The following is a 24,942-nucleotide window of genomic DNA, read 5'->3' as shown; positions in this document are numbered from 1 at the left end:
CGTCACCCGCTGTGCGGAGAGAGATGCCCGGAGGGGCTGGGTGGCAATGACGACCTGGAGGAAGGTGGAGAATTCCGTGGAGACGCCGCCTCCCCAGGGCCGCCCCGGGCGCAACGGCGATCGCTGGTGCCCCGAGAGTCGGCTCTGCACGTGTCCGCTGGGGCGTCTTCACCTTGGATCCTAACATGGAATCACCCATGAAACAGGGAACGGTAGTGCCCGTACCTCAGCCCTTGTCCTCAGGGCGTCTGGGCCCTCCTGTGCGAACGTGCTCCGCAGCCTTCACTTACCCCGACTTTCCTGCCACAGCCAGGTGCGCCCCCAGTATGACCCCCTGAGTCACACAGGCCCCTTATTTCTGAATCCCCCATCCCACTGCTGCCCCCTGCAGGCCGCGCCCCGCACAGCAGCCAGCACGTCCTGACCCCTCTCCTCCCTCCTGCTCAGCCCCTTCCGGGGGCTCTTCATACAGAGCAGAGGCGAAGGCCTATGCACGTTGCACTTCTAAAATTATCTGCATACTTTAAATTTTAAAAGTCTTCAGAGTGGGGAATATATTCCCACAGATTTTCAAAAATATTGGTTTTCATTCCTGATTATAGAGAATTTTTAAAATAAAAAACATAAAGAATAAAATTTAAATAATTTATAATGGCAAGTATATCCGTTGTTCCATATGAATGTAAGCATTTCTGGATGTGTTTGGCCATGTATATACAAGGGGAGGGGGCAGAAAGAAACAAGTGATTTATAAAAATTGTGTATTCATTCTCACATGTTTAAATTCCGCCCCCAGCACTTTAACTTCTATTTGACACAGTGCGCCCAGGGAGGCGTTTTTCACTGCTCAGAGCCTTGCTGAGCTCTTCAATTTTCATGCCTTTTAGTGCTTCTACCGTTTTTGTTTCATGTCTTCCGCATTAGCAACATTTCCCTTTGGGGACTTTTTTCATCCGGAAAACGAAAAATAGTCGTTCTGCATAAGACCAGATGAATAGGGAGGGTGGGCCACGGGAGCTCTTGGTCAAACCTGCTGTCCACTCGGCAGGGTGTGGGCAGGTGCACTTGTAAATCACCTCTCAGGAAATGGGCAAACGTGCTGAGAGCCTCTTCAAAAAAAATTCATTGAAGCCAAACGCAGCCTCGCGGAACAACACCAGCTGGTGCGCTGATCCTGATGGGCTCCGAGGATTCTCGCCTCGCGGGGGAAGCCTGTCCTACAAGAGGCCCGCCCTCCTGAAAATAACTCAGGGTTGTTTTATTGTTTTGATCCACCTTCTTATACCAAATGCCTTAAAAATGTTTTATCCTTAGTTACATAGATTCCACTTGCAGGAATTACTCTTAAAAAAACAACAACAAGCATTAACACAAGAACTCACATTTAATGCTCTCCATCAAAGTAATATCTGCAAGACCAACCAGTGTAAATTGCATCCATTTTACAGTTATAAATAAATAAATGTTACAATTATAAATAAAAACTCGTTACTAAAATCATGACTCCCAAACATACAGCTAACAAAGCACTCAGTGGTGAATAGCTGAAAGCGTTTCTGTAGGACCAGGAATAAAAAAAACATGCCCGCGATCACCGCTTTTAAGCAAAACAGGATTGGAAGTCCTAGCGACAGCCATCAGACAAGACGCAGAAATAAAAATCATTCAAATCAAGGGAAAAGAAAACTCTCACTATTTGCAGATGACACAATACAATAGGTAGAAAAGTTTGCGGAAACCACCAAAAATACTATTAGGACTCCTAAATGAATTCCGTAAAGGTGCAGGATACAAAGTCAGAGACCTGCTGCATTTCTATACAGCAAAAAGGAATATTCAGAAGGAGAAATTTAATCAATCCCTTTTACCATTGTATCAAAAAGCATAAAATACCTCAGAATAAATTTAGCGAAAGAGCTGAAAGAGCTGTACTCTGACAACTATAAGACTATGAAGAGAAACATGAGGAGGATACAAATAAATGGAAGGACACACTGTGCACCTGGTTCGGAAGGATTGACATTGGTTAAAGGTCCTGACTGCCTGAAGCAATACGCGGATTCAGCGGGATCCTCATTAAAACACCAATGGCCCTCTTTTCAGAAGTAGAACAAGTAATCGTAAAATGTACATGGAACCACAAAGGATGCCAAGTAACCAAAAAATTTTTTAGAGAAAGAACAAAGTTAGAGGTATCACACTCCCTGATAACGAAGTACCGGCATAGAAGCAGACACGTAGTTCAATGGGACAGAACAGAGAGCCAGACATTACCCCTCACTATATGGTGGGTTCACCCAGGACCAAGGAGGCAAGAATATACAATGGGGTAAATACAACTGCCTTCCAAAGATGTTGGGAAAACTGGACAGAGACATGCAAAAGAGTGTGGCTGGGCCAATTTCTTATACCAAATACAAGAATAAACAGAAAATTGATTAAAAATTTAAATGTGAAGCCTGAAACCATAAGAACAGAAGAAAACATAGGCAAGGAACTCTCTGATACTGTTCTTAGTAATGTCTTTCTGGATCTGTCTCCTTGGGCAAGGACAAACTAAATGAAAATGAAACAAACTAAATGAAAAACTAAACAAATGGGACCACATCAAACTAGACAGATTTTGCACAGCAGAGGAACCATCAACAAAATGAAAAGACTGTAGACAACATCAACAACTTAAAGACTGGAAGAAGATTTTCGCCAATGATACATTCAATCAAGGGAAAATACCAAAATTTATAAAGAACTCAGACAGTTTAACGCCAAATAACCAAACAACCTGATCTTAAAAGTGGCCAGACAACCTGACTAGACATTTCTCCACAGAAATGGAACAGATGCCCAACAGCTGTATAGACTAGAATTCCCGTTATAGTCAGACAATGTGTTGTTGATCCATTGTCCAGCTGATGTGTATGGAAGTTGGTTCAGATTGTTTTTATATAACAAATAATTCTGTAGCAAACAGCTTTACCTATAAATCTTTAAGACACACACTTTGTCACCCTCCCCACTGTTCTTTTAACACTAATTCCATAAACGAGGACTTGCTAACTTCTGTGTGACTGCAGATGAACAGCCTGTTTGGTTGAAATTCTAGAAACTGACCTCAAAAGGAGCTCGCTGAGCCCTTCAACATTCAGCGCCTGGAGAGTTGCTGACCTTCCGCCGGTTACCTGCACAGACTGTGCTGCTTCCACATTGTCCCCCAACACAGAACTCCCAGCACCCTCCTTTCTTGTCTTTCTTCTGTTTTTTTCCCCTTCCTTTTCTCTCGTTACAAAACCCCTGCCCGTGTCCAATGGTTCAGATGGTCTGTGAGCGGAGACCCCATCGTCTCAAGCTGCCGGCCCTTCAATGGACCTGCTTTCCTCCCATCAGACCCTGTCCCTCGATTATTGGCTTAGGAGCAGCAGGCAGCAAACCCGGATTTGATATCAATGTCTCTTCTAGAATCCCCTAGAACACGTTTCCGGAGACGAGCCAGAGAAACGGTAAGAGGCCTTGCCCCTCTCTGGCCACAGGAGGTTCCCGGGGATGGGCAGGTGTCTGGCTCCCTGGTTCCCTGTATCCCTCCCACAGGTTCCCAGGGTGGCTTTACCTTGCCCTGGCTCCACGCTCCCTCTGGGCCTCACCTGCAGGCTCAGGGCCCCCCACTCTTCCTCAGGGGGAAGGGTGCTCTGCAGGCTCCCCAGCTTCTTAGCCCCTCTCCTGAGGGGCCAGGGCCCTGGTTTTCCCCAGCTCCCCAGTTACCCTTGGCTCTCCCAGCGGGAACTCCCAGAGCGCGGGCGCTCCGTGGTTCTATATCATGGGTGTGTCTCTGAGCTGGAGGAAACGCTTGAGGAAAAAGAAAGTTTGCTCACCAAGCCAAACCATGTCCAGTTCATCTTTCAAGTCCTTGTGTTCTGACTGGCTCGTATCCATGTGTTTCATCAGTTGCTGGGCAGAAACCATCAGACAGATTAGGATGAAAGTTGACCTCCTGTAGGAAGGAGCAGTGCAGGCCACCCCTGGCTCTGCGTCTCTCTGTGTGGTCACCTGCAGAACCGCTCCTGGGCAGGGGGGTGTGGACAGCATCTCATGACACTCGCCTGCTTTGCGTCCCTCATATCATAAAGTGTTCAGCTGCAGAACTAAGACAAATTAACACATGACACTGTGAGGAGAGGACGGTGCGCAGTGATTAAACAGTCACGTTGGCTCTTTGCTACCGTCTTTGGCCGCAGAGCCCAGTGAGGGCGTGACTGAGAGGAAGCAGGCCCTCGGCACCTTTCCTGGCTCCCGTAATATTCAGGTCTCAGACCCTTCCCCAAACAGCACAGTTTTCCGGTCCCCACAGACGGTGCTGTCAGGGGCCGACGGGCAGGCCCTGCATTTCTCAGAGACGGTTGATTTGGAGGCTGCTGAGAAGGCCCATCATCTCCTGCGTCTCAGCTGAGCTGGGTTTGGATTTTTGGGGGGATTCTCTGAGGTCAGACGGGACAGGCTGTGAATGTGTTTGTTACGGGACTTTAGGAACAGCAGGGTCTCCCAGTGTCCTGCGGCCTCCAAAGACACTTCGTTTAGGCCTCAAGGCCCTGAGTTTAGCCCCCAGGGCTGGGTGTGGCCGTGGCTGGTGGAATGTGACTGCATGACAAGGTCCAAAGGTGGGTCTGGGGTGGGGATGGCTGCTCCCTTGTGCCCTGTCTGTTTCCTGCAACTTCCTTGTAAACAAACCTGGGTTGGGAGGAGCAGGGCATCACCTGCTTGTTGATGGGAGAGGCTGAGGGAGGGAGTCTGAACCGATGATTTGCAGGCGGAAGTTGTTGGTTGTGTTTCTCCAGAGAGGCCACACTTGGGGACACGGTCCAGCCTCGTCTGCAGCCCCCGGGTTACTGGCACACAGAGGCAGCCCCGTTTCCGCCCCAGATGTGAGCCTCCGTGATCTGCGCAGGGTCTCTGGGCAGAAGGTTTCTCATCTCTTTAGAGCCCTCAAGCAAATAGGGTCCTAGGTGCCCTTCTCACCCAGGTCTGCAGGTGACGCTGGGAGGCGAGCGCGTGTGAAATGGGACAATATGCTCAGCAAGTCCATTTTCAGCAGAAAACTGCTGTGCGGCAGGTAATCTCTTCTGCTGTGTGTGTGGCTGGGGGGGGGGGCGTGGGTGGCCGGGGGTACATTGTTAGCCAAAGAGACGCCCACCACGGGAGCTCTTCCCAGCAGCAGGGATGGAGGCGCTGTGGGGTGCAGAACAGGAAACCCCAGACACTGCAGCTGTCCTCGTCGGCGTCTTGAGTTCCTGGTGACACCTGATAATAATTAGCACGTGCTTTCCCCTCGAAGGGCAACCAAGGAGGACCGAGGGAGAGCGCATGCGTCGTCGCGGCTCAAGGGAAAGCCCCCCAAGAAGCCGCGGACCCTCCCGGAGGGAGCGCCGCCCCCTGGCTGCTGATGGCCTCGGCAGTGTCCAGGGAAGCGCGGTCTCCTTAGCAAAGAGTCGCTTGATTTGTGTCGCTTCACAGTGTCTGCGTGGTCAGCCCAGCTCATGGTTCGGGGCCACAAGAGCCCACACTCCGTCTCCATCTGCAACCGGAACGTCTCCCCGAGTCGGGGCGCCCGAAACGGCCGCTCCGGGGCGCGCACCGAGCGAAGCGCGTGCCTTTCACCCCGAGTTCCGTGCTTCACAACTGAACTGCGCCCGAGGCCAATGGGTGGCAGTGGAGAAGTTTGCCTCCAGGGTCGGGTCCCTACTCTGCTCCCAGTTCTCAGTTTCAAACGCCCCCTGATGGCTGACTCACACCCCATCCCAGGCCAGGCCCTTAACTGTTCACATTGGCATAGTTGAAGGAACAGAGTTAGCGACAGAGGCAGGTGCCCAAACCCCTGGTGGCAAAAAGAGACACAGACAGACACACACACAGAGAAAGCACCACCCTGATTTATCCGGACCGCGCCAGGGCCATTCCGTCACATCGCGTTCGAAGTCTCCTACTTCCGCTGTGGAATGAACGCTACCTCCTCACTTCCCTGGACGTCAGGGACCGTGCGCGGGTGGGAAACACATTCTCAGGTGCAGGGAGGGGTCTCCTCACCCGGGGGCACCGGGTCCAAGTCAGGCCCTGGCGGTACCCCTGTTTCCCCGCCTTCCCGTGTTTGTTCCCCCGCTCCCTGCGCAGCAAACAGGGCGGCGGCTCGGATCCGCGGACCGGCCTGAAGAGACGCCCAACTCATCAGTGGGAAGGAGATATCGTTATAATAAAAAATAATAATAGTAACGGTACTAACCTTTATCTGTACGGGGTGCATGCTTATTAGACACGTTTCTCATGCAATCGCGCCTCAAAGCAAACACCCAACACTCAGGGACTCTATGGACATTCCTTTTCTCTGGGCGCAGCGGGTCCGGCGGGCCCGCCCCGGCCTGGCTGATGCTGTTGGGCTCCAAGCTGCAGGTCGGGGTCCCGTCAGCGCCACGGGTCTCTCCATCCCGGGGACCGGAGCTACAGGACTCGGGCTCCCTGTTCCTCCCCTGTTCTCGCCCCACTTCATCAGAGCATTGTTTCCCCCTCCCCCCCCCCCCCCCCGCTCTTCCTCTATCTTCTCAGAGGCTTCTCCGCCCCCTAGTGGCCGCCGCTCGTCACTGCAGGCCGTGCGCCTGGGAACCGCGTCCGCCCTGCCCTCCACCGGGAGGTCCCCCCAGGTTCCCACATCTTTAACGTAACCTCATATCTTTTCTTTACTGTGATTCGCAGTAATAAATACATATTATATTGTAACTGATGACACACATCAAATTTATATAAACTTTATGACCTCATAGTTCCCTTTGATTTTTTTAAATAAAATTTGGACACTATCTAATATTATTGATTTCATACCAACAAGCGGCCCGGGCCCTGCGGGGAGGCGCTGCTCCAGGGCGAGTGTCGAGTAACGTGAACACGACGACCCCGCCTGCGGGCTCCGCTCTTGTCCAAAGGACAGGATGTGGACATTTACTTTCAAATTCTGGTCTTTGATATGGGTTTTTAAAAATAATTCTGAAAGCTCAAAATGCTCCTGTTTCTCTTCATATTAATGATGTAAGAGCCCTTCCCTGGGCAGAGGCCGAGAACAGAATTTTCTGACGCTGTGGTGGGACAGTCACAGCAGGGAGTCGGGGTGGGGGAGGGGGACAAGGGCTCAGTGTGGCCCTGGGGGGCTGCTCAGGGTTGCTGTTCTGTCAGCTGCGCTGTCACTGGTGGAGGAAGGGGCTTGTCTGTCCCCTGCAGGCAGACGCCCCTCCATGGGCGGCAGGGGTGGCCTTTCTTTCTCTGTCTGCTGAGCACCGGGTCAGGCAGATCCAGCTTATATCGCTGCCACCAACTGTTGTCACAAAACGCCCCTAAAGAAAAGGCTGCTCTGGCTGGGTGAGCTTTGATCGGGTCAAATAGAGGCCAGGGTTGGACGTGAGGTCCTCCCGGAAAGCAACAGACTGGACAAACAGTGACCATTTCCCAGAAATGGGTTTGATTATGCGAAGGGACAGATGATGCCAGAAAAAGGAAGAAGGAAATTCTCACTAAGCACATTCCCCAGCAGAAAACGAAACCAGAGTCATCTATTTATCTGGACTTTGGCTTTTAAGATGCCTCTTGCTCTGCCTCATTCTCAAGACTCCAGTGTGGCCGGTGAAAAAGGCTCTGGAACAAATCAGTGACCCACAGCGACCTCCCGGGGCGATCTGACCACAACCCCCACTGGGCAGGTCCTGGCGGGGTCACGGCCAGGCCGACCCTTCCTCAGTGAAAGGTCTTCTGCACCTTCCGCAACCCCGGCCGCTGCCCGCGGGCACCCAGAGGAACGGCCGTTGGCGAGGCCGGGCGGGTCCTCTCCCTCAGACCCGCGGGGACCGACCGCCCTGCAGGAGCCGGGCCTCGTTTCCTCTGCTTTCTCCGCCGGCACGTCGGCCTCCCGCCCCCTCGTTCCCGAGGCAGAAGAAGCCGCAGCCCGTCCTTCTGCCGAGCATTTCCGGTCCTGCTCCTCGCAGCGTCGTCAGTTTGGCTCCAATGAACTCTCATAAAAATCCCTACAGGTTTCCATGTTCTTACAGCGACGGATATGAGCGTCCAGTCCTCTATTAAGCCAGGTGCAGCCAATTAAGCAATGCCACCAGCATTTATTTTGCTTTGCAACCAAGGTATTTCTCACAAAAATGTTATATAGGCCTGTGAGGAATTACTGAGTGTGATTTAAATATATAAATAAATCTGTCTTTAAAGCTTTTTTGGTCCAGTAGAGTAAATACTGTCAGATATGAGCAAAGTGAGCACAAACCCTTCGTGGTGTTGGTAGTTTTGAAGTTTTCGGTGCCTCCTGGGAGCAAGAGGCCGGACGCCGCCGGCCCCGCGCTGGCCCCGGCCGTGCACGGACGCGTCCCCTGCTCACCCGCTCAGCCAGGGCCTCCCCCCGGGGCCGCCCTCACCGACCGAGGGGGTTACTGCAGGGACGCCTGAGCCAGGCCGGGCGCGGGTGACCTCGTCTGTCGTGCCCCTGTCCCTGTCTCTGAGCCTTGATGCCGGGAGCTCTGCCCTGAGGCTGGGAACCGGGGGGAGGGCGGGAGGAGCCCCCTGGGCGGGCCCCTGGCGGTCACGGTGGGGCCACCACGCCACCAGCCGTGGCCCCTCACCCCCGGGCCCTGCCGCACCCTGTCGTCCTCGCCGTCAGGCCACCGTGTCTGGTGTCCCTTCGGGTCCGCTCCGGCAGGTCGCCCTGACTCCCAGCAGCAGGCGGCCGCCCTGTTGCTGTCTCGCGCTTTCTTCTTGGCTGGGGCCTCGCGGCCGCTCTCGTTCCCTGAGACTGGCCCCGGCGCCTTGGGGACCAGCTCCCCAGTCACTAGAGCAGCAGCCTGAGGGGCGGGGACGGGAGGAGGTCCCCGGTCCTGTGGGGGACGTTCCCTGCTGTGCCCAGAGGGCGGCGCCGTGTCCGCGGGGCGCTGTGCTGAGCGAGCCGGGGCGCCCAGGGCTCGTCTACTGGGCTCGGGGACGAGGGAGCGGGTGCTGGTGGCTGCGGCGGGTCCCGGCCCCGTGAAGGACCAGGCCACCCTCAGGCACGGGGACCCCCTGGGCCCCTCTGAACGCTGGGCAGAGGAAGAGGGGGCTGTCGTCAGACCCCAGCCTGAAGAAGGGCCTCAGGGGCCCAGTGAAGAGCGAACGGGGACACGTGTAGATGTGCGATCGGTCCCTCATGTTATAGAAGGAGACGTCTCCAGACTCGTAGTCCAGGAAGACGGCCACCCGGCGAAGGCGCTCCTTCAGGGGAAGGATCTTCTCGGGAGAGGACAGGACCCGGTACTGGTTCCCAAACAGCTCCAGGGTCCAGAAGCCATTCTGCGGCACCAGCAGGGCCTCCCCTTTCCTGGCCACACCATCTCCGCAGACCCCCACCGCCCACACCATCACGTTTCCGACCTCCACCTCCCAGTAATGTCTCCCTGAGGAGAACCTCTCCGCTCCCAGGACGCACGGCCGGCAGTCGAATCTCTCCGGGTTGTCGGGCAGGATCTGCCGGGAGGGGCCCCGCCGGACACTCCTCAGGTCCTGGGACAGGAAGAGCTCAGGGTGGGCGGTGTCTGGGTCCAGGAGCACGTCCGCTGCACGGGAATCACAGGGTCAGGCCTGGGCGCTCAGGGAGGTCCCAGGAAGCGGGGACATCCCCACGGGGCGGGACCTCCACGAAGGCCCGTGACCCAGAGCCCAGGCTGCTCACAGGCGAGGGTCCCTGAGGCTGCATGTCCACCTGTTGTGTGAGGGGAGTGGGGCCCAGGGAGGGGCCCCCTGGGCGCTTGGCGATACAGGGAGTTCAGCAAAGGAGCTGAAGTTCATGTCTCCCACATTCTCTGCACATTCTCAGACCTGCCGCTTTTCTGATGAAAAATGAGGGCCTCTGGGAACTTTTCAGCTAGAAACTTTCCAAGTTGGCTTCAAACGCCAGAGACCCTGTCCCCTTCCCTCAATCAGTAAAGCCATTCAAGCCATTTTGTCCTTAGATTCTGGGCAGTAGAGAGTCCCTTCATTGGTCCTCTGTGTTCACTCGTCTAACCAAGTGATATGAGACTTAAGTACCTAACAAGAATACGCTTCAGAAAGTAAGAAAGGACAATGTCCCAGAAGTCAACCTGCCCCCTGAGAGGTGGGCCTGGGGGAAGCGGGGGAGCGGTCTCCGTCCGGCTCAGCTTTAGCTTCTGGGCCTGCAGCTTCTGCTCTGGGGACAGGGAACGTTCCAGACACTGATGGCCTGCAGACCTGCGCCCTGAAGCTGCTGTCACCTGCACTTCCACTGTGGGAACTGGATACTGTCCTTTCTCTGCATTTCTGTGTCCAACTCTGACAGTTTGAAATCCACCCGAAGAGGAAAGGCCCGAGCAACGCGGCGTCCGGCAGGGCCTGGGCACTGCGCTGCCTTCAAGCAGAAGGGGGGAGCCCCAAAGGCCGGGTGCTCGTCAGGAGGGACCCCGAGGCCCCTTCCCCACCCCTGCCGGGGGCACTCAGCCAGTATCAGGGCGCACCTGGGGCAGGGAGGCACCCCTGGCCCCCGTGTGTCCTGCCCTGAGACGGGTTTGGGGCAGCTCAGTCCTGTCCTCCACGTCTGCTCACTGTGTGCTCTGCCTTCGCCCAGGTCACAACAGGCTGAGCCTGTGTTGTCTCCTTTGAGGTCAATCCAGGGTCCGAGGCCCACAAATACTGCAACATGAGCTTTGGGGAGGTCACTGTGTGCACCTGACCTGGTAATTGTGGACGAAATTTTTTTTTTTTTAAATGTTAAGGTACCAGTGGCTAAGGAAGCCAAGAGTGATCGAGAGCCATGGGCATTCCCTGACAGCCGAGCTGGGACCCTCGCACTGGGTGAGGTGTTCCCAGGGACCAGGCCCGTCCCAGCACCAGGCCCCTGTGGCCCCTTCTTCTTCTCGGCTCCCGTGTCCCCGGGGCTGGCTAGTGGGGACGAGGCTCAGGATTGAGGGGACGTCAGAGACACTCACCAGCGTGCAAGAGGCCTCTTCTCCATCCTGCAAGGGACAGACACAGAGGCAGCTCCACGACACAACAGGAACCCACAGACATGCATCGTGCATGGAGCTGTTCAGGAAATGGGGAACTTACGCAATTCTTCTTGAAGTTGCTCTGAAAAATAAAGACACAAATGAGTGTCCTCAAGAGAAGAATTAAGCACATGAGTCTGTAGCAAGCACAGGCTTGGCCCTTTCTGTGAAGTCAGTGTCCCCTCCCGCCACGGGTAGGGATTTGTCCTGCTGTAGGACCAGGTGCCGGGCTACAGTCAGTCCCTGCTGAGGTTTGCTTTTCAAGGACATGGTGCTCTCTGGAGCCAGGTGAGTGGAGGGCACATTTGAGGGGGTGAAAGAGAGCTGAGGGGTTGGTGACCAGGACACAAAACTCCATGCCTAGCTGCTGTCCGAGCTGGGCCCTTGAGTGACAGCGAACCCTTTCTCTTTTTCCACGTGTTCTTTACCCAGTTCTTTGGATGCAGTATCTTCCTCTTTATTTTCAAAATCTTTTTCCAGTGACAGAGCTTCTTTGTCCTTGCGGCGCTTCAAAAAGAGACAGATGCTCCCGACGATGAGGAGGAGCTGAGCCGGCAGGATGACCGCCAGGGCCAACGTCCAGGGAGGCGAGCTGGGGACCAAGTGTTCTGGAAGGGGGACTAGAAAAGTCCAATTAGTGAGACACAGGGAACCCGGGTGAGGGCACCTGAGTGCCCATCCGCGGAGCGCGCTCTGGTCCCCGCTCCGCCCGCTTCTCTCAGAAACGCACAGTGGGGGCCGCGGCCGCGGGCGGATGATCATTCCTGCATGTGGACCCACAAGGCAGAGGCCGCCCCCGCGGCCCTCGTCACAAATGGACAGTTACATCTGCTGAGGGTCCTGCCTCCACGGGCTGGGCCCCCAGGGGGCAGGGAGCTGACCTGGAATGAAGATCACGGAGTCCTTTTCCTGGTCCAGCAGGGTGTTGTTGACCGCGCAGGACGCGTTCCTCACAGAGCTGTCGTCGATGATCACGGCTATGGTGACCCTGAAGAGACCGTCTGTGTCCTCGGTGTAAGCCTCCTCCAGGGCGGGCATGAGCTCACCATAAGGGTCCCTCCACACTGCATGGGGCTCTGGGTACCACCCTCCGGAGGTGCACTCCAGCCGGACGCCCCCGTCCTCGTGGCCCTTCAATTCAATGAGGGGCTTGGAGCCCAGGCCTGGGGACACACAAACATGTCTAAATTGTCTAATCCCTGTGCATGTGACTGCACCCGTAGGGATCTCTGAGAAATGGCACGAGCATCCTCTGGGGGGATGACACCCTCTCCCCCGCTCACGGCTCCGCTGAGCTCAGTGTGCGTCCCAGGCCTCGGTGCCCCCAGCTCCGTGGGGCAAACCCACTCCTGAGGCCCTCGGGCTGGCGCCAGGTTTGAGGGGACCCGGGGCAAAACTGTGCGGGTCTGTGGGGGGCCTGAGGTTCAGAGAGAATGTGTCCCCAAGCGTCCTAGTGTGGAAAAGCCACCATATAAAGAGAAACGATGCACCTGCTACAACCAGGCGCATGACGGCCTCGTCGTAGGACCTGCCTCGTTGGAAATAACAGCGGTAGATGCCGTCGTCACGGGCAGTGACGTTGTGAATGACCAGGGCCACCCTCCCCTTGCCAATGTCTTCGCTCACGAAGGTTGTTCGTCCTCGGTACTGCTCCATCTGCTCCTCTGGCCTCTCGCGCTGGCCCTTGTACACCAGCACCGCCTGCGAGAACTGGGACCGGAACCAGCGCACCTCCATGTCCTCGGCACTTCTCTCAGGGGACAGGTGGCACCGGAACTCGGTGTCTTCTCCCACCATGGCCAGGATGGGCTCCGCTGGACCCACGACAGTAAACTGGGCTGTTCAACAAACGGGCAGAGTCAGGCGGAGCCGCAGCGGCCCCGCGTCTAAGGCAGGGAAGGAAGCGGCCATTCCAGGGGACAGACCACGGCTTCCTGGGCTGAGGCCCCTGGGGGCCCGGCTGTGCCTGGTCGGGGCAAGAGGGGCCGAGTGTGTAGCTGCTGAAGCTGCGGGCGCCTCGGGGCAGAACCCAGAGGGGCGGACCTGACCTCTGAGACCCTGGGCGCACAGAGGTTCCTCCTGCTCCCAGGCAGCCCCGCCCCTGAGCGCAGCGGGGCCAGAGCTGTCCACCAGGCGGCCGCCAGCGGGTCCCCGGTGACACTGTGGTCCATGTAACATAGACGGAGACAGTGTGGAAATTTGGAACAAAAGGGTGTTGAATGTCTCATTAATCGTTTACATTAATTAAAAGTTTGAATGGTGATATGTTGGTGGTTTGGGACGATCGGAGAGAACTGTGCTGAGTGAAGGAGGAGCGAGGGCAGCGCAGCGAGGAGCGTGGGGTTTCCTTTCTGAGCCGACAGGAGCCGGGCCGGCCGTACCTGAGACCAGCGCAGAGAAGCCGAGGAGGGGGAAGAAGCGCAGCGGGTCCGGCAGGGGGACGCGCAGGGAAGCAGCCGGCTCCATGGCACCAGCGACCAGTCACCGGGCGGGGCGGGGTGGGGGGACCGAGGGCCTGAGGGCACAGACGTGGAGAATCGCAGGCACAGTTGGCACCACGGCCCAGATTTAGGGGAACGTCCCTGTGACCCGGGTGGCTGCCATCAGAGCCCCCACTTGTGTCCTGGGCTCCCCGTCCCTCCTGCGGTGCAGGCGTCTTCCGCAGACGGACTGGAGCACAGTCCACGGAATCAGCCAAGGAACCACGATCCGCCCCGCTCGGCTCGCTTCTGGGGCCAGAGCTCAGGTTGTGCAGTTGTCATCTGACATCCTTCCTCCCGCCCCCTCCTCCAGGCATCGGCTCTGGGACCCCAGGCGAGGTCAGGTGCGGAGCCCCCAGGAAGCCCCTCCCCCAGGGCCCGCCCCGCTCCCCGCACGCGTCGGTCCCCGCCCCCACCCTGCGCGCGGAGCGCAGCGCCCTCCGGTCCCACCTGCCAGAGTTCACTCCGGCGTCTCCTTTCCTCCAGCGACGCTCAGACGACGACTTCCGATTGTCCTTCCCTCAGCAGCCCTTGGGTACAGTCACAACCGGAGACCCAACGGTGCGCAAAGCGGAGAGGAAATTCTCTCTCCCGTCACTGTGTCCGTGAGGCTGGGGACCTGGGACTCTGTGCCTCCTGTGACCAGAGTCTCAGTTCCAGGGACCGTTCGGAGTCCAGGATTGGCCGGCGGCGGGCCAGCCAGCCAATGGCGTCCCGGAGTCGGGTCCGCGCCGGTTGCTAGGCAGAATACGCGGATACTGCCTCTGCGTTAAACGGGCACAACTGCGAGTAAATAGCCTTTTGAGATTATCTGATATTTTAGTTTCCTTTTCTCTTTTCAAAGGCAATGTACTGTTTTATTTATTTATTGTTTGCACTCTCTTGCGACTCCGTACAGTGGCGTCGTTGCTAACGAATAGGGCAGACGGCTGTTTTGCGTGCCTTGTGGACCTGCGCGTGGGGGCGAGCGGTGGGTAGGGGTTGAGGTGAATAAGCACCCACTTTCCAAAGCCGAGGAGTCTCCTTCAAGGCGCTGGGCGAGGGGGGTGGGGAGGAGATGGGGGCGCGGGGTGGAGTTGGGCAGCGGTGGGGCCGGCGGTAAACAGTAGAGCCAGACAGCAGCTGTAGGGACTTTGGGAGACCCGGTGACTCAGGCAGAGGCTGCGGAGAGAGACACGGGAGGACACGGAGCGACAGGCAGAGCCCCGCCCTTCCCTCGGGAGGGGCGTCTCCGGTGCCCTCAGGACGCGGGCAGCGAGCGAGGCTCCCTCCTCTGCCAGCGGGCGCTCTGGCGGGGGGGGGGGGGGAGAGTGTCCAGCAGCCCTACGCGCACACACGTGCTCCCCTGCCTCACGGATCCCAGTCGGGCCATTGCCTGCGCTTCTTCTAGAATAACCTTCCCCGAAAACATGACGCTGCAATTAGCTCAGGGGCAACGGCCCCACCAGCAGCCACTCCAGGACCGGGACTCTGTCCCCGTGTCCCTCCCTCCACCTGACCCGTCCCCCCCACGTCTGTCCCTGCGAGGACGGCTCCAGACCGTCCCAGCCTGGGGTGTCTCAGCCCTGCTGATGCAGCAGGAGGGCGGCCTGGGTCCTGTCGCTGCAGGAAGCGCAGCTCCGCCCACATGAGAATTAGCAGGACCTGGACCGGTCCCGGGTCCTCCCGAAAGGACCCAGCCTGTGATGCCTTGGCTTCAGCCCAGCGAGAGCCTTGCTTTAAGACAATACACGTGTGTTGTATTAGGTCATGAAATCTGTGGGTATTTCATTACTGCCGCAATACCAAACTAATACTATCGGCATTTTGTGAAAATGTTCCAAGGAGGTAAACCGTGAATCTGTGGTGACTTAACCTTGGGGGCTTAAAATCGAGAAAAAGCTCAGTGGAAGAGTAAAGATTATTGACAAATTTATTTAACAAATGTAACGTGACAACCCCATGCAGAGGGAGGGGACACGTGGTGAACAGTCACAACGGTGATGATGTGGCCTTCGCCCCTGGAGCCCTGGGAAGGGAACCTCAGGGGACCCATGACCCTGCCCGACAGGAACAATCGGCTGCCAAGGGACAGACGAGAGGCAGCGGGAGGGGCAGAGGGCGAGCCTCTCCCAGCAGCACGGAATCCGTGGGCATCGCAGACGGCAGGGATCGGGCCCTGCCTCGGTCTCCACACTTTCTACACGTGGCTGCTGGGGGGGTTTTTGGGGGGGTTTGGGGGTTTTTCCCTATCTCTCGGGTTGTTGGGCATCGTGAGGGACTTTTTGTGGTCACAGTGCACGAACAGGCCTCAGAGGCCCAGAGAAGGGGGTGTGCGGGAAGGTGAAGATGTGTGACCCGTCGAGCGCGTTGTAGAATGACACCTGCCCCGCGTCACAGTCCAGGAAAACGCCCACTCTCGCAGGCCGCGAACGTTGGTGAGCTGGGTCGGGGTGTCCGTGAGCCCGGTAGTCACTCCCACCAGACCACCCCACTGTCCACAACCCATTCTCGGGGGCCACTTTAATCCAACATTTCTTGTCCACGTTGTCCCTGCACAGCCCAACACGCCACTGTTCCCTGTCCCCACGTCCACCTCCCGGAAATGACTCCCAGACGTGAAGCTCTCACAGGGCAGCACACACTCATTCCTGTCAAATCTCTTGGGGGTGTCCGGCCGGTCCTCCTGTGAGTTTGCCCGTTTCAGGCTCCTCTCGCCCTCAGACACACGGAGGGCGGGGTGCGCGGTGTCCGGATCCAGAAGCACGTCCGCTGCACGGGGTGTCGGGTGGGGTCAGACGAGGTTCCCGGGCCTCGGAGTCTCTGCCTCCGAGGCCCGGGTCTGGGCAGGAGGCCAAGCCCAGACGGGGTCCTGGCCCCCCAGGACGTGACCCTCAGACAGGCCAGGAGATCCTGGAGGAGCCTCGAGTTAGGTGGCGAAGGGGAGGGTGAGGAGGGTTGGGGTCTCCCATTTCCCTGTTTGCCCCACACTGTCCCTGCCCAGCTGTGCTGCACAGTCATGTGGGCTAAATGGCAGCCCTCGCTCTCCCCCCCGAGCTCCATGACGTCCTTTTCTGCACAGTCTCTCTGTCCATAGACACCAGCTATGGAACAGGCTGAGTCTCAAATTCGTATCTGTGGACGGGGTAAGACACTCGTCTCTAGGGTGGAATGAGACAACTGCCTGGTCAGTTTAGCCCAAGGCCGGGCACAGAGGAAGTGTCTGCTGTGATAACAGACGCCGTGTCCCTCCTGTGCTGGGGCCCGGCTGTGGCTCCGTGTGATCTGGGGTCCCCCCCACCTGTCCCCGCCCTCCGGCCCCAGGAGTCGGTCCCCGGGGACAGCATCCCTGGGCCCCGGGCCCCTGGTGACTGCGGGGTGGGGCCACGGGAGGCGCAGGCTGAGGACAGGAAGGAGGAAGGACAGGGGGCGCAGCGCCGGCCCCACGTCCCCAGGGGGCCGCTCCCGCCCAGCAGCCTCCCCCCAGCAGCCCCTCCCTGTCCCCCTGCCCTGGGCCCACGGGTGGGCACGGCAGCCCCTGCTGTGAGCCCTGGGGCCCAGTCGTCCTTGTGGGTTCCCTTAGTGCCACCGCACCTGCGGCTGTGAGCACATCCAGCTCATCTCGGTGTCACGGATTCCTTTCCTGTTTTCATGCTGTGACCTTTGACCCACCTCACTGGCCTCAGCCAGCACACCCAGGGCTCTAGGTGAGGATTACCCGTGTTCCCTAACTACAGCCGCGAGCACTTTTGTTAGTGACAGGACAGGAGCACCAAGGGCAACACCCAACTGGTGATCGTATCAATTATAAAGGATCATTCATCACAGGATCCCCATGAGGTATGGCTGGTGCTGCCACCTTCTTTGTCCCTTTTCCCGTCAGTCATCGGTGCCCCAGTTACAGTGTAAGGAATCACTGTGACGGGTCTGCTCTCAGGGAACAGTCTGTGCCGGCTGCCGGGGCCTCTGTCCTCTCCGACCCGACGGCCTGTGAGTGAGTCGCCCTGTGACACAGTCTGTTACGGTCGGAGGAGTTGCCAGCATCGTGTTTAGGTGTTGAGATGCCTTCTCCTCACCGGGGTCACTACCGTCAGACAAACACCGATTTCAACAGGCCGTCTGCGTCCTGTGGGGGTTCTGACCAATACACAGTCATCACCTCATTCAGTGTTTGTCTCAACCTCACTGAGCAGGAATTACCACCATCTTCTAAAACGGGGACAATAGCTCAGAAACACTGAGGAACAAGAGGACACACAGCGGCAGGAGGGGCGGTAGCCTGGGCAGGTCCCACCCGTGCTCCCCCTGCAGCCCCTCCCTCCAGCCCCGCCCCTCCGGCCTCTCCCTCCCACAGGGTCCTGTGGACCCCAGGGCAGCTGCTGTCCCTGGGCCCTGGGCTCTGGGCGGCTGGTGGGCGCACCTCTGAGATCAGGACCTCAGGTCACCTCTCCCCAGAACTGTCCCAGTGAAGAGTCAGAGAGGATAGAGGGGGCAGGGGCCCCGGGGTCTGTCCTGGGGACACAGAGGGACCCACTCTCCAGGCTGGAAGAGGGTCATCTTCCACTCTGGAAGGAAGGGGACACAGACACCTGCACTGCTGTCCTTTATGTGTCTAGACAGCAGATACCCCTTATCCGGGGTTTCACTTTACGAAGGTTCAGTTACCTTCTGTCTACCGTGGTAGGAAAGTGTTAAATGGAAAATTCCAGAAATAAACAATTCATAAGCTTTAAATTTCACATCACTCTGAGCAGCACAGCGAGCTCTTGTGTTGTCTGCACCAATCTGTGCCCTCGGGCACCAACCCGCAGCCCAGCACGTCCGCCCTGTGGGCCTTCCCATCAGTCCCTGAGGAGCGTCTCTGCGACAGACGGCCTGCTGCCTGTGACAGCGCTGGTGGTCCGGTCTCCCTTATTTTACTTAATAGCGGACCCAAGGCAAGAACAGTGAGGCTGCATTGCTGGTGAGCCAATAATGTGCCTTCTCTGTAGGTGAAAAGAAAAAACATAGTGTATTCAGAGTTTGCTACTGTCTGCGGTCTTGGAGCACATCCTGCTCAGGTCCGGGGCGAGCACCGCACTCCGGGCCTGGGTGTGCCGAGGCCTGCGCCCGCCTGCTGCGCCCAAGGAGGACCCGTCCGCTCAGTGTGTGTACTTCCTGCCTACTTCCGGAAATAACTGGGCAACTTAATGAGAAATTTTGAGGTACTATTTTTTTCAGTAGTTGTGATAAATCTGTGACAACTGACACTGGCCACCCTCTTTTTAAGAGACACTCTTCTCTCTGCTTCTTTTCTTCCCAGGGGTCTAGAGACTTTGCACACCAACCAGGAAGGGAAGGACTTCACATGCTGAGTCCATCTCCATCCTCCCGTCCCCCGACACTCTGTCCCCTTCCCGGGGTTCCCGGGGCGTCCCGCGCGAGCGCCCCCTGGTGGAGAGAAGCCACGGCCTGGGCCCTCATCAGCGTCCTCCTTTCTTCCCCTGGCGCTTCGGGGTGAAGGAAGGGGCTGGGATATTGGCACAGAGAGGCTGGGATGCGCGTCCAGGACACTCACGAGGTAGGTACTGGATCTTTCTCCACCCTGCAGGGAACAACGGGAGGAGTCGGCGCCCTTGTCACCCGGGACCTCAGGACGCTGGGCCAGGGCAGACCACTCCCAGCCCTGACCCCACCCTCTGCCCGGTCACCTGCTGAACCAGTCCTGGGGGTGGGGATGTGCGAGCAGCATCTCATTACACACGCCTGCTTTATGACCCTTATATCATACTGTGTTCAGCAGCAGAATTAAGACAAATTAACAGGTGGCAATGTTGAGGAGAGGACGGTGCACAGTAATAAAACGGTCACTGCCGTGTTTCGCTACCATCTTTGGCAGCAGAGTCCAGTGAGGGCGTGACCGAGAGGAAGCAGGCCCTCGGCACCTTTCCTGGAGCCAGTGACGTTCAGGTTTAAGATCCTTTCCAAAATAGCAAGGTTTTCAGGTCCCCACAGGCTGTGCTGTCAGGGGCCGAAGGGCAGGTCCTGCGTTTCTCAGAGACGGTTGATTTGGGGGCTGCCGAGAAGACCCATCATCCTCTGAGCCTCATCTGAGTGGCGTCTGGATGTGCAGGGGGACTCCTCCTCCCCTGCAGGATCTGCATTCTCTGAGGTCAGACGGGACAGGCTGTGAATGTGTCTGTTGGGACAAATAGAGGCCTGGAGCCTCCATAGACACTATTGCAATCGCTCTTCAAAGCAAACACCCAACACTCAGGGAGTCTATGGACATTCCTTTTCTCTGTCGTGGGTCCGCAGCGCACTGGGCACAGCTGGTGCGGCGGGCTCGCCCGGGCCTGGCTGATGCGGTTGGACCCCAGGATGCAGGTTGGAGTCTGGACAGCGCCACCTGTCCTTTAATTCCGGGGACGGGAGCTGCAGGACTCGGGTTCCTTCTCTCTCCGCTGCTCCCGCCCCCCATCATCTGAGCATTGTCTCCCCTCCCTCGGCCTCTCCCCCGTCTTCCTCTATCTTCTCAGATGACGATCTTGAGGCTTCTCCGCCCCCTAGTGGCCGCCGCTCGTCACTGCAGGCCGTGTGCCTGGGACCGCGTCTGCCCCTCCCTCCACCGCGCGGTTCCCCCAGGTTCCCACATCTTCCTTTAATGTAATCTCAAATCTCTGTTTTTTTTTTTACTTTGATCCTCAGTAAGAAATACAATATATATTGTAACTGAGGGCAATCAAACATATATACTATATGATTTCATCGGTCCATTTAATTTTTAAAAATAAACGTGAGTCATTCCGCAATGTGTTGGTTACCTACCCACCGGCGGCCCGGGCCCTGCGGGAGGCGCTGCTCCAGGGCGGGCGTCGGGCAACGTGAACGCCGCGCCCCCGCCTGCGGGCTCCGCTCTTGTCCAAAGGACAGGACGTGGACACTCAGAAATTTACCTTCAAACTAGTTTCTGATATGGATTTTTAGGAATAATTCTGAAAGCTAAAAGTGCACTTATTTCCCTTCATATTAATGTTGTAAGAACCTTTACATTTGGCAAGAGGCCGAGCACAGAGTTTTCTGATGCACAAGGAGAAATACGAGTTAACCCTTCCCGCCCACCCCTCCCCCGTCTGTGAGTGGATCTCCCTGCAAAGCACACGTCCTTGGGGACCACCGGACAGCGGCACCTCAGTCCCCCGACCTGGCTGCACCAGGTGCCACAACGGGGAGGATGAAACAACCCAGCATCGTCGCCTCCGTCCCCGCGAATGGAAGACTGAGCTCGGGTCCGAGGGGCGGCTCCGCCCCGCCCCGGTGGAGGGGGAGGTGCAGGTTGGGGGGTCGGGGCTGCTGGCAGCCTCGGGCCTTTCCCGGCTTGTGAACGCCCCGCCCTGCCTCCGCCGTCCTTCTCCCAGGGCTTTTCCCTGAGAAACGACTTTCTCCCGTTTCCCAGGAGGGAAGACGCTGGGTCAGGCCCGTGTTCTTGCCAAATGCTCAGACGACAGCAACTCCCCTTCGGTGTCGGTGGGAAGGCCCTCGGCCGCTTGACCTCGGCTGCGGCACCGTCTGCTCTGAGGGCCTCACGTCTGGGCTCTTCCGTTTCATATTTTAAATGCACAGGAGTCAGGGGGAGAGAAAGGACCGACGTGACTGAGGGTGGCAGGTGCGGGAGAACGGGCTTGAGGTTCAGAAGGTCTAAGCTCTCCACCCACCTCCTTGGGTGTCAGACCGTGTTTTTGGTATAATCATAAAGATTTTCCTCATTTAACACACAGTCCTGAGGTTGGGATGTGGCCGCAGTCCACAGCCATCCTTATAGTGGTCTTTCCTAACTAGAGAGGCAGGGAAACTGAAGCCTATTCTGGGACATGTCAAAATGATATGAAACTCAAATGTCAGTACCCATTAGAGGGCTTTTGGGACGCTGCCAGCCCCTCCACCTGAGACTGGGCTCCAGGAGCCGTTGTGGCAGAGGCGGCCTGGTCTGCACGGCCGATAATGGGTGACATGTGGCCATTTACAGATAAAGTGCTCCGATCCCGGGTTAGAGGGAAGCATGTTCTTGTTTGTGGCTCCCTAGGAGGTTTATGCTATTGTGAACTAAGCTGCTGTCACTGATACCAGTGCTACCAGCAGTAGTAGCTAGTCATTAACAAGGAGGGAAGCCAAGGGAGTCAGACATTAAGCATCATCAGCCAGGGAGCATATGCCTGGCTGTGCTATCAGGGAGCTGCAGCTTCCCGCACTCCAGGGGACCCCCACATCTCCCCACGGAGGGGGTTGCCTTGCTCCCCTCTCCCATGTGGGGGGTGGCTGCTCCTCTAAATATGGTCTTGTGGAGTGGGGTTGGGGTGAGGGTTAGGGGGTGGCAGGGGAGGTGCTTTTAGAAGGCTTGTGCAATAGGAGCCGAAATAGACCATAAAGACCTGCCAATCTAGCCTGGGGAAAGAAGGGATTGGTTGGCTGGTGGGCCTGTCAGAAGCCCATGAAAGCTTAGGACGTTGATTGGTTATTTTGAAAAAATGCCTTCTCCATCCCCAGCCCAAGGCAATCTAGCCCTCCTTAAAGAAGCTCTCTCGGTTTACTTCGATCTCCCCACCGCCTCGCATCCCCTCCCCCCTCGCATCCCCATCCCCTTCTTTTCCCTTCTCTTGTCTCTCAGGAACACACTTGCTCTCTGCCTCCTGCGCATTTTCTCCCCATGCGGCCTTGGCCGCAGCGGGGCCTGCAGCCAGGCAGAGCCCAAACGCAGGCTCCAGGTGGAGGCTGGGCCAGGCCGCTCGGGGCGGGATGCGGGGGGAGCACAGACTTAGCCAGCCAGATGGTGAAGAGGCCTGGACCGGACCGAGCTAATACGGAACAGACACTCCTACACGGGCCTTTGTTTCAGCTCCGCTGAGGGCAGGGTTGGACTTTTTCTGCAGCGGGACCAGCAGGGATGGGACACAGTGGCGGCCTTCTCTTTCCACCCTCCTAGATCTTGCCACATCATGCTCGCGAGTGTGGGCGGGAGGAACGCTTTCTTATCTCACCCTCTCTACCCCCGGCCCCCCCCCCGCCCCCCCCCCCCGCCGCCTGCATGAGCCCTTCTTGCACCGGCAATGCCAGGGCGCCCTCAATGAGGTCAGGAGGTCGAGAGGGAAGTCAGGCCGACCTGCCTTAGCGCCCAGGTGAGGTTTGCCCCGTGCACTTTCGTGCAGGCAACAGCAGTTCACCGCCAAACTCAGCGCCTCCAGCACCGCCCCCCCCCCCCCCCCGCCGCCCCGCCGTTGTTCTCCAGTTGAGGCCTTGCCTTAAGCAGCTGCCTTTCTTTGTCGTCGCCGACGAAACGGCAACATGGACACAAAAACCAAGCCCACCATCAGAACCAGGTCCGAGGTCAAAACAAGCAACCCAGGGGTCGCGGGGTCCTGAACACTCCTATGCCTGAGGCTCAGACTGAAAGAGGGAAATTAGCCCCACGGAGTCTGCGTGTCCGGGGTCAGGGGTCTCGGGGTCCGGAGGCTGCGAAATAAGGCACTTCTGCGCCAGGGGCGCCAGGAAGGCGTTATTGAGGCTCAGTCGCAAGCTGATCGCTCAGATGCTACCCAGACTTGCAGCGGTTGATAGCAAACTCCAGACAAGTCCGCTGCGATGTAAATTGCCATTAAATATCATGGGGGGGGGAGGGGGGAGTAAAGAAACTTCTGTGAGTTTGTTTCGTTGAGCTTTTAATCCCAGTTGCCAATTTGAGTCTGTGTTAATGTCCAGGTTCATCTGTAGCCCTTTTTTGCGAATGTCCTGTCTGATTTTAGCTGCAATCTGGGGTGATAGCTACTTTTTAAAAAAATTATGAGTTTATTTGAGCCATACTGATGACATGTGCTGGGGGAGCAACGTTTCAAATGTTCCCAAGAATAAATTTTGCAGCTTCTTTTATGCATTTGAAATTAAGGAGGGGCCATATTTTGTTTACTTTTTTGTTGTTGTTTTCCTTATTTTAAAAAAGAATAATTCTCCGGCCAAGATGGAGACGTAGATAGATACACTTTGCCTCCTCACACAGCCAAAAGAAAGACAACAAGTTTAAAAACAAACAAACAAAAATAACCAGAACTGCCAGAAAATCGAACTGTGTCGAAGTCTGACAGCCAAGGAGCTAAAGAAACGTTCACCTAGACGGGTGGGGGCGGGGTTAGCAGCGAGGACCTGCGGGGGGGCAGTGGCTGGAAGACCAGGCCGGCCAGGTGGCTGGTGGTCGGGCGGTCGGGCGGTCGGGCGGTCGGGCGATCCTACATTTGCGTGAGGACAAACCAGAGGAACAGCTGGGGAGCGAAACACCAGCGCAACCCGGGATTCCAGCTCAGGAACAGAAAACTTCGGAACCTCTGGCTATAAAAACCTGTCGCGCCAGTGGCGCAGGAGAAGCTCCCATACTCACAGGAGACTCCATTGGAGAGACCCACGGGGTCCCAGAATGAACACAAGCCCACCCGCCGGGGAATCAGCACCAGAAGGGCCCTATTGGCCTGTGGGTAGTGCGGGAAGCGGCTGAAAGCCGGCAGGGAGCCGAGCAAGTGGCACTGTTCCCTCCCCCACACACAGCATCACAAGGCAGCGACCTGGGTGCTCGGCTCCCGCAAATCCATAGGGCTCTGCCTCTCCCATGTAACAGGCGCTCCAAGACTAAGAAATAGGGCCCAAATGAAAGAACAACTCAAAGCCCCCAAAATAGAACTAAGTGAGGAGGAGATAGCCAACCTAACATGCGCAGCTCAAAACACTGGTAATCCGGATGCTCACAGAAATGGTTGAGTACGGTTGCAAAATGGAAAGAAAAAGCGAAGGCTTTGCAAAGTGAAATAAAGCAAAATATACAGGGAACCAACAGTGAAGGGAAGGAAACTGGGACTCACATGAACGATTTGGAGCAGAAGGTAGAGATGGTGAACCAGAACAGAATGAAGAAACAAGAATTCAGAAAAATGAGGAGAGGCTTAGGAACCTCTGGGACAACTTTAAACGATCCAGCATCCGAATCATACGGGTGCCAGAAGGAAAAGAGGAAGAGGAAGAAATCGAAAACTTATTTGAACAAATAGTGAAGGAGAACTTCCCCAATCTGGCAAAGGAAATAGACTTCCAGGAGATCTAGGAAGCTCAGAGAATCCCAAAGAAGTTGGATCCAAGAAAGCACACACCAAGGCACATCATAATTACATCCCCCAAGACTAAAGGTAAGAAGAGAATCTGAAAAGCAGCAAGAGGAAAGGAGAGAGTTACTTACAAAGGAGTTCCCATAAAACTATCATCTGATTTCTCAAAAGAATCTTTCAGGCAAGAAGGGGCTGGCAAGAAGTATTCAAACTCATGAAAGCCAAGGACCTATATCCAAGATGACTCTACCCAGCAAAGCTGTCCTTTAAAATGGAAGGGCAGATACAGTGCTTCCCAGACAAGGTCAA

General features: G+C 56.7%; 1 protein-coding gene across 1 annotated transcript; it reads right to left on the bottom strand.

Annotated features, from left to right (window-relative positions):
• Window positions 1-8,988: 8,988 nt before the first annotated feature.
• LOC129063856 (butyrophilin subfamily 2 member A2-like) lies at window positions 8,989-12,895 on the bottom strand. The gene is made up of 6 exons (XM_054564944.1): window positions 12,548-12,895; window positions 11,939-12,220; window positions 11,486-11,665; window positions 11,119-11,139; window positions 10,998-11,024; window positions 8,989-9,611 (listed from the first exon to the last, which is right to left on the bottom strand). The coding sequence occupies exons 1-6, from the start codon at window positions 12,852-12,854 to the stop codon at window positions 8,989-8,991; spliced, it is 1,440 nt and encodes a 479-aa protein (XP_054420919.1). The 5' UTR covers window positions 12,855-12,895.
• Between the last annotated feature and the right edge of the window lie 12,047 nt (window positions 12,896-24,942).

The sequence above is a fragment of the Pteronotus mesoamericanus genome, unplaced genomic scaffold, assembly GCF_021234165.1.
Source record: "Pteronotus mesoamericanus isolate MK-2021 breed Mesoamerican mustached bat unplaced genomic scaffold, CSHL_Meso_final scaffold_99, whole genome shotgun sequence".
NCBI classification, from domain to species: Eukaryota; Metazoa; Chordata; class Mammalia; order Chiroptera; family Mormoopidae; genus Pteronotus; species Pteronotus mesoamericanus.
The sequence above is the reverse complement of the archived record's forward strand: the minus strand, read 5'-3'. Positions and strand labels throughout refer to the sequence as shown.

Coding starts and splice junctions, on each gene's coding strand:
- LOC129063856 (XM_054564944.1), bottom strand. CDS start 12,854: ATGGTGGGAGAAGACACCGAGTTCCGGTGCCACCTGTCCCCTGAGAGA. Junction 11,025..11,118: donor GCAACTTCAAGAAGAATTGC/GTAAGTTCCCCA, acceptor TGTCCCTTGCAG/GATGGAGAAGAGGCCTCTTG. Junction 9,612..10,997: donor AAGAGGCCTCTTGCACGCTG/GTGAGTGTCTCT, acceptor ATTCCCGTGCAG/CGGACGTGCTCCTGGACCCA.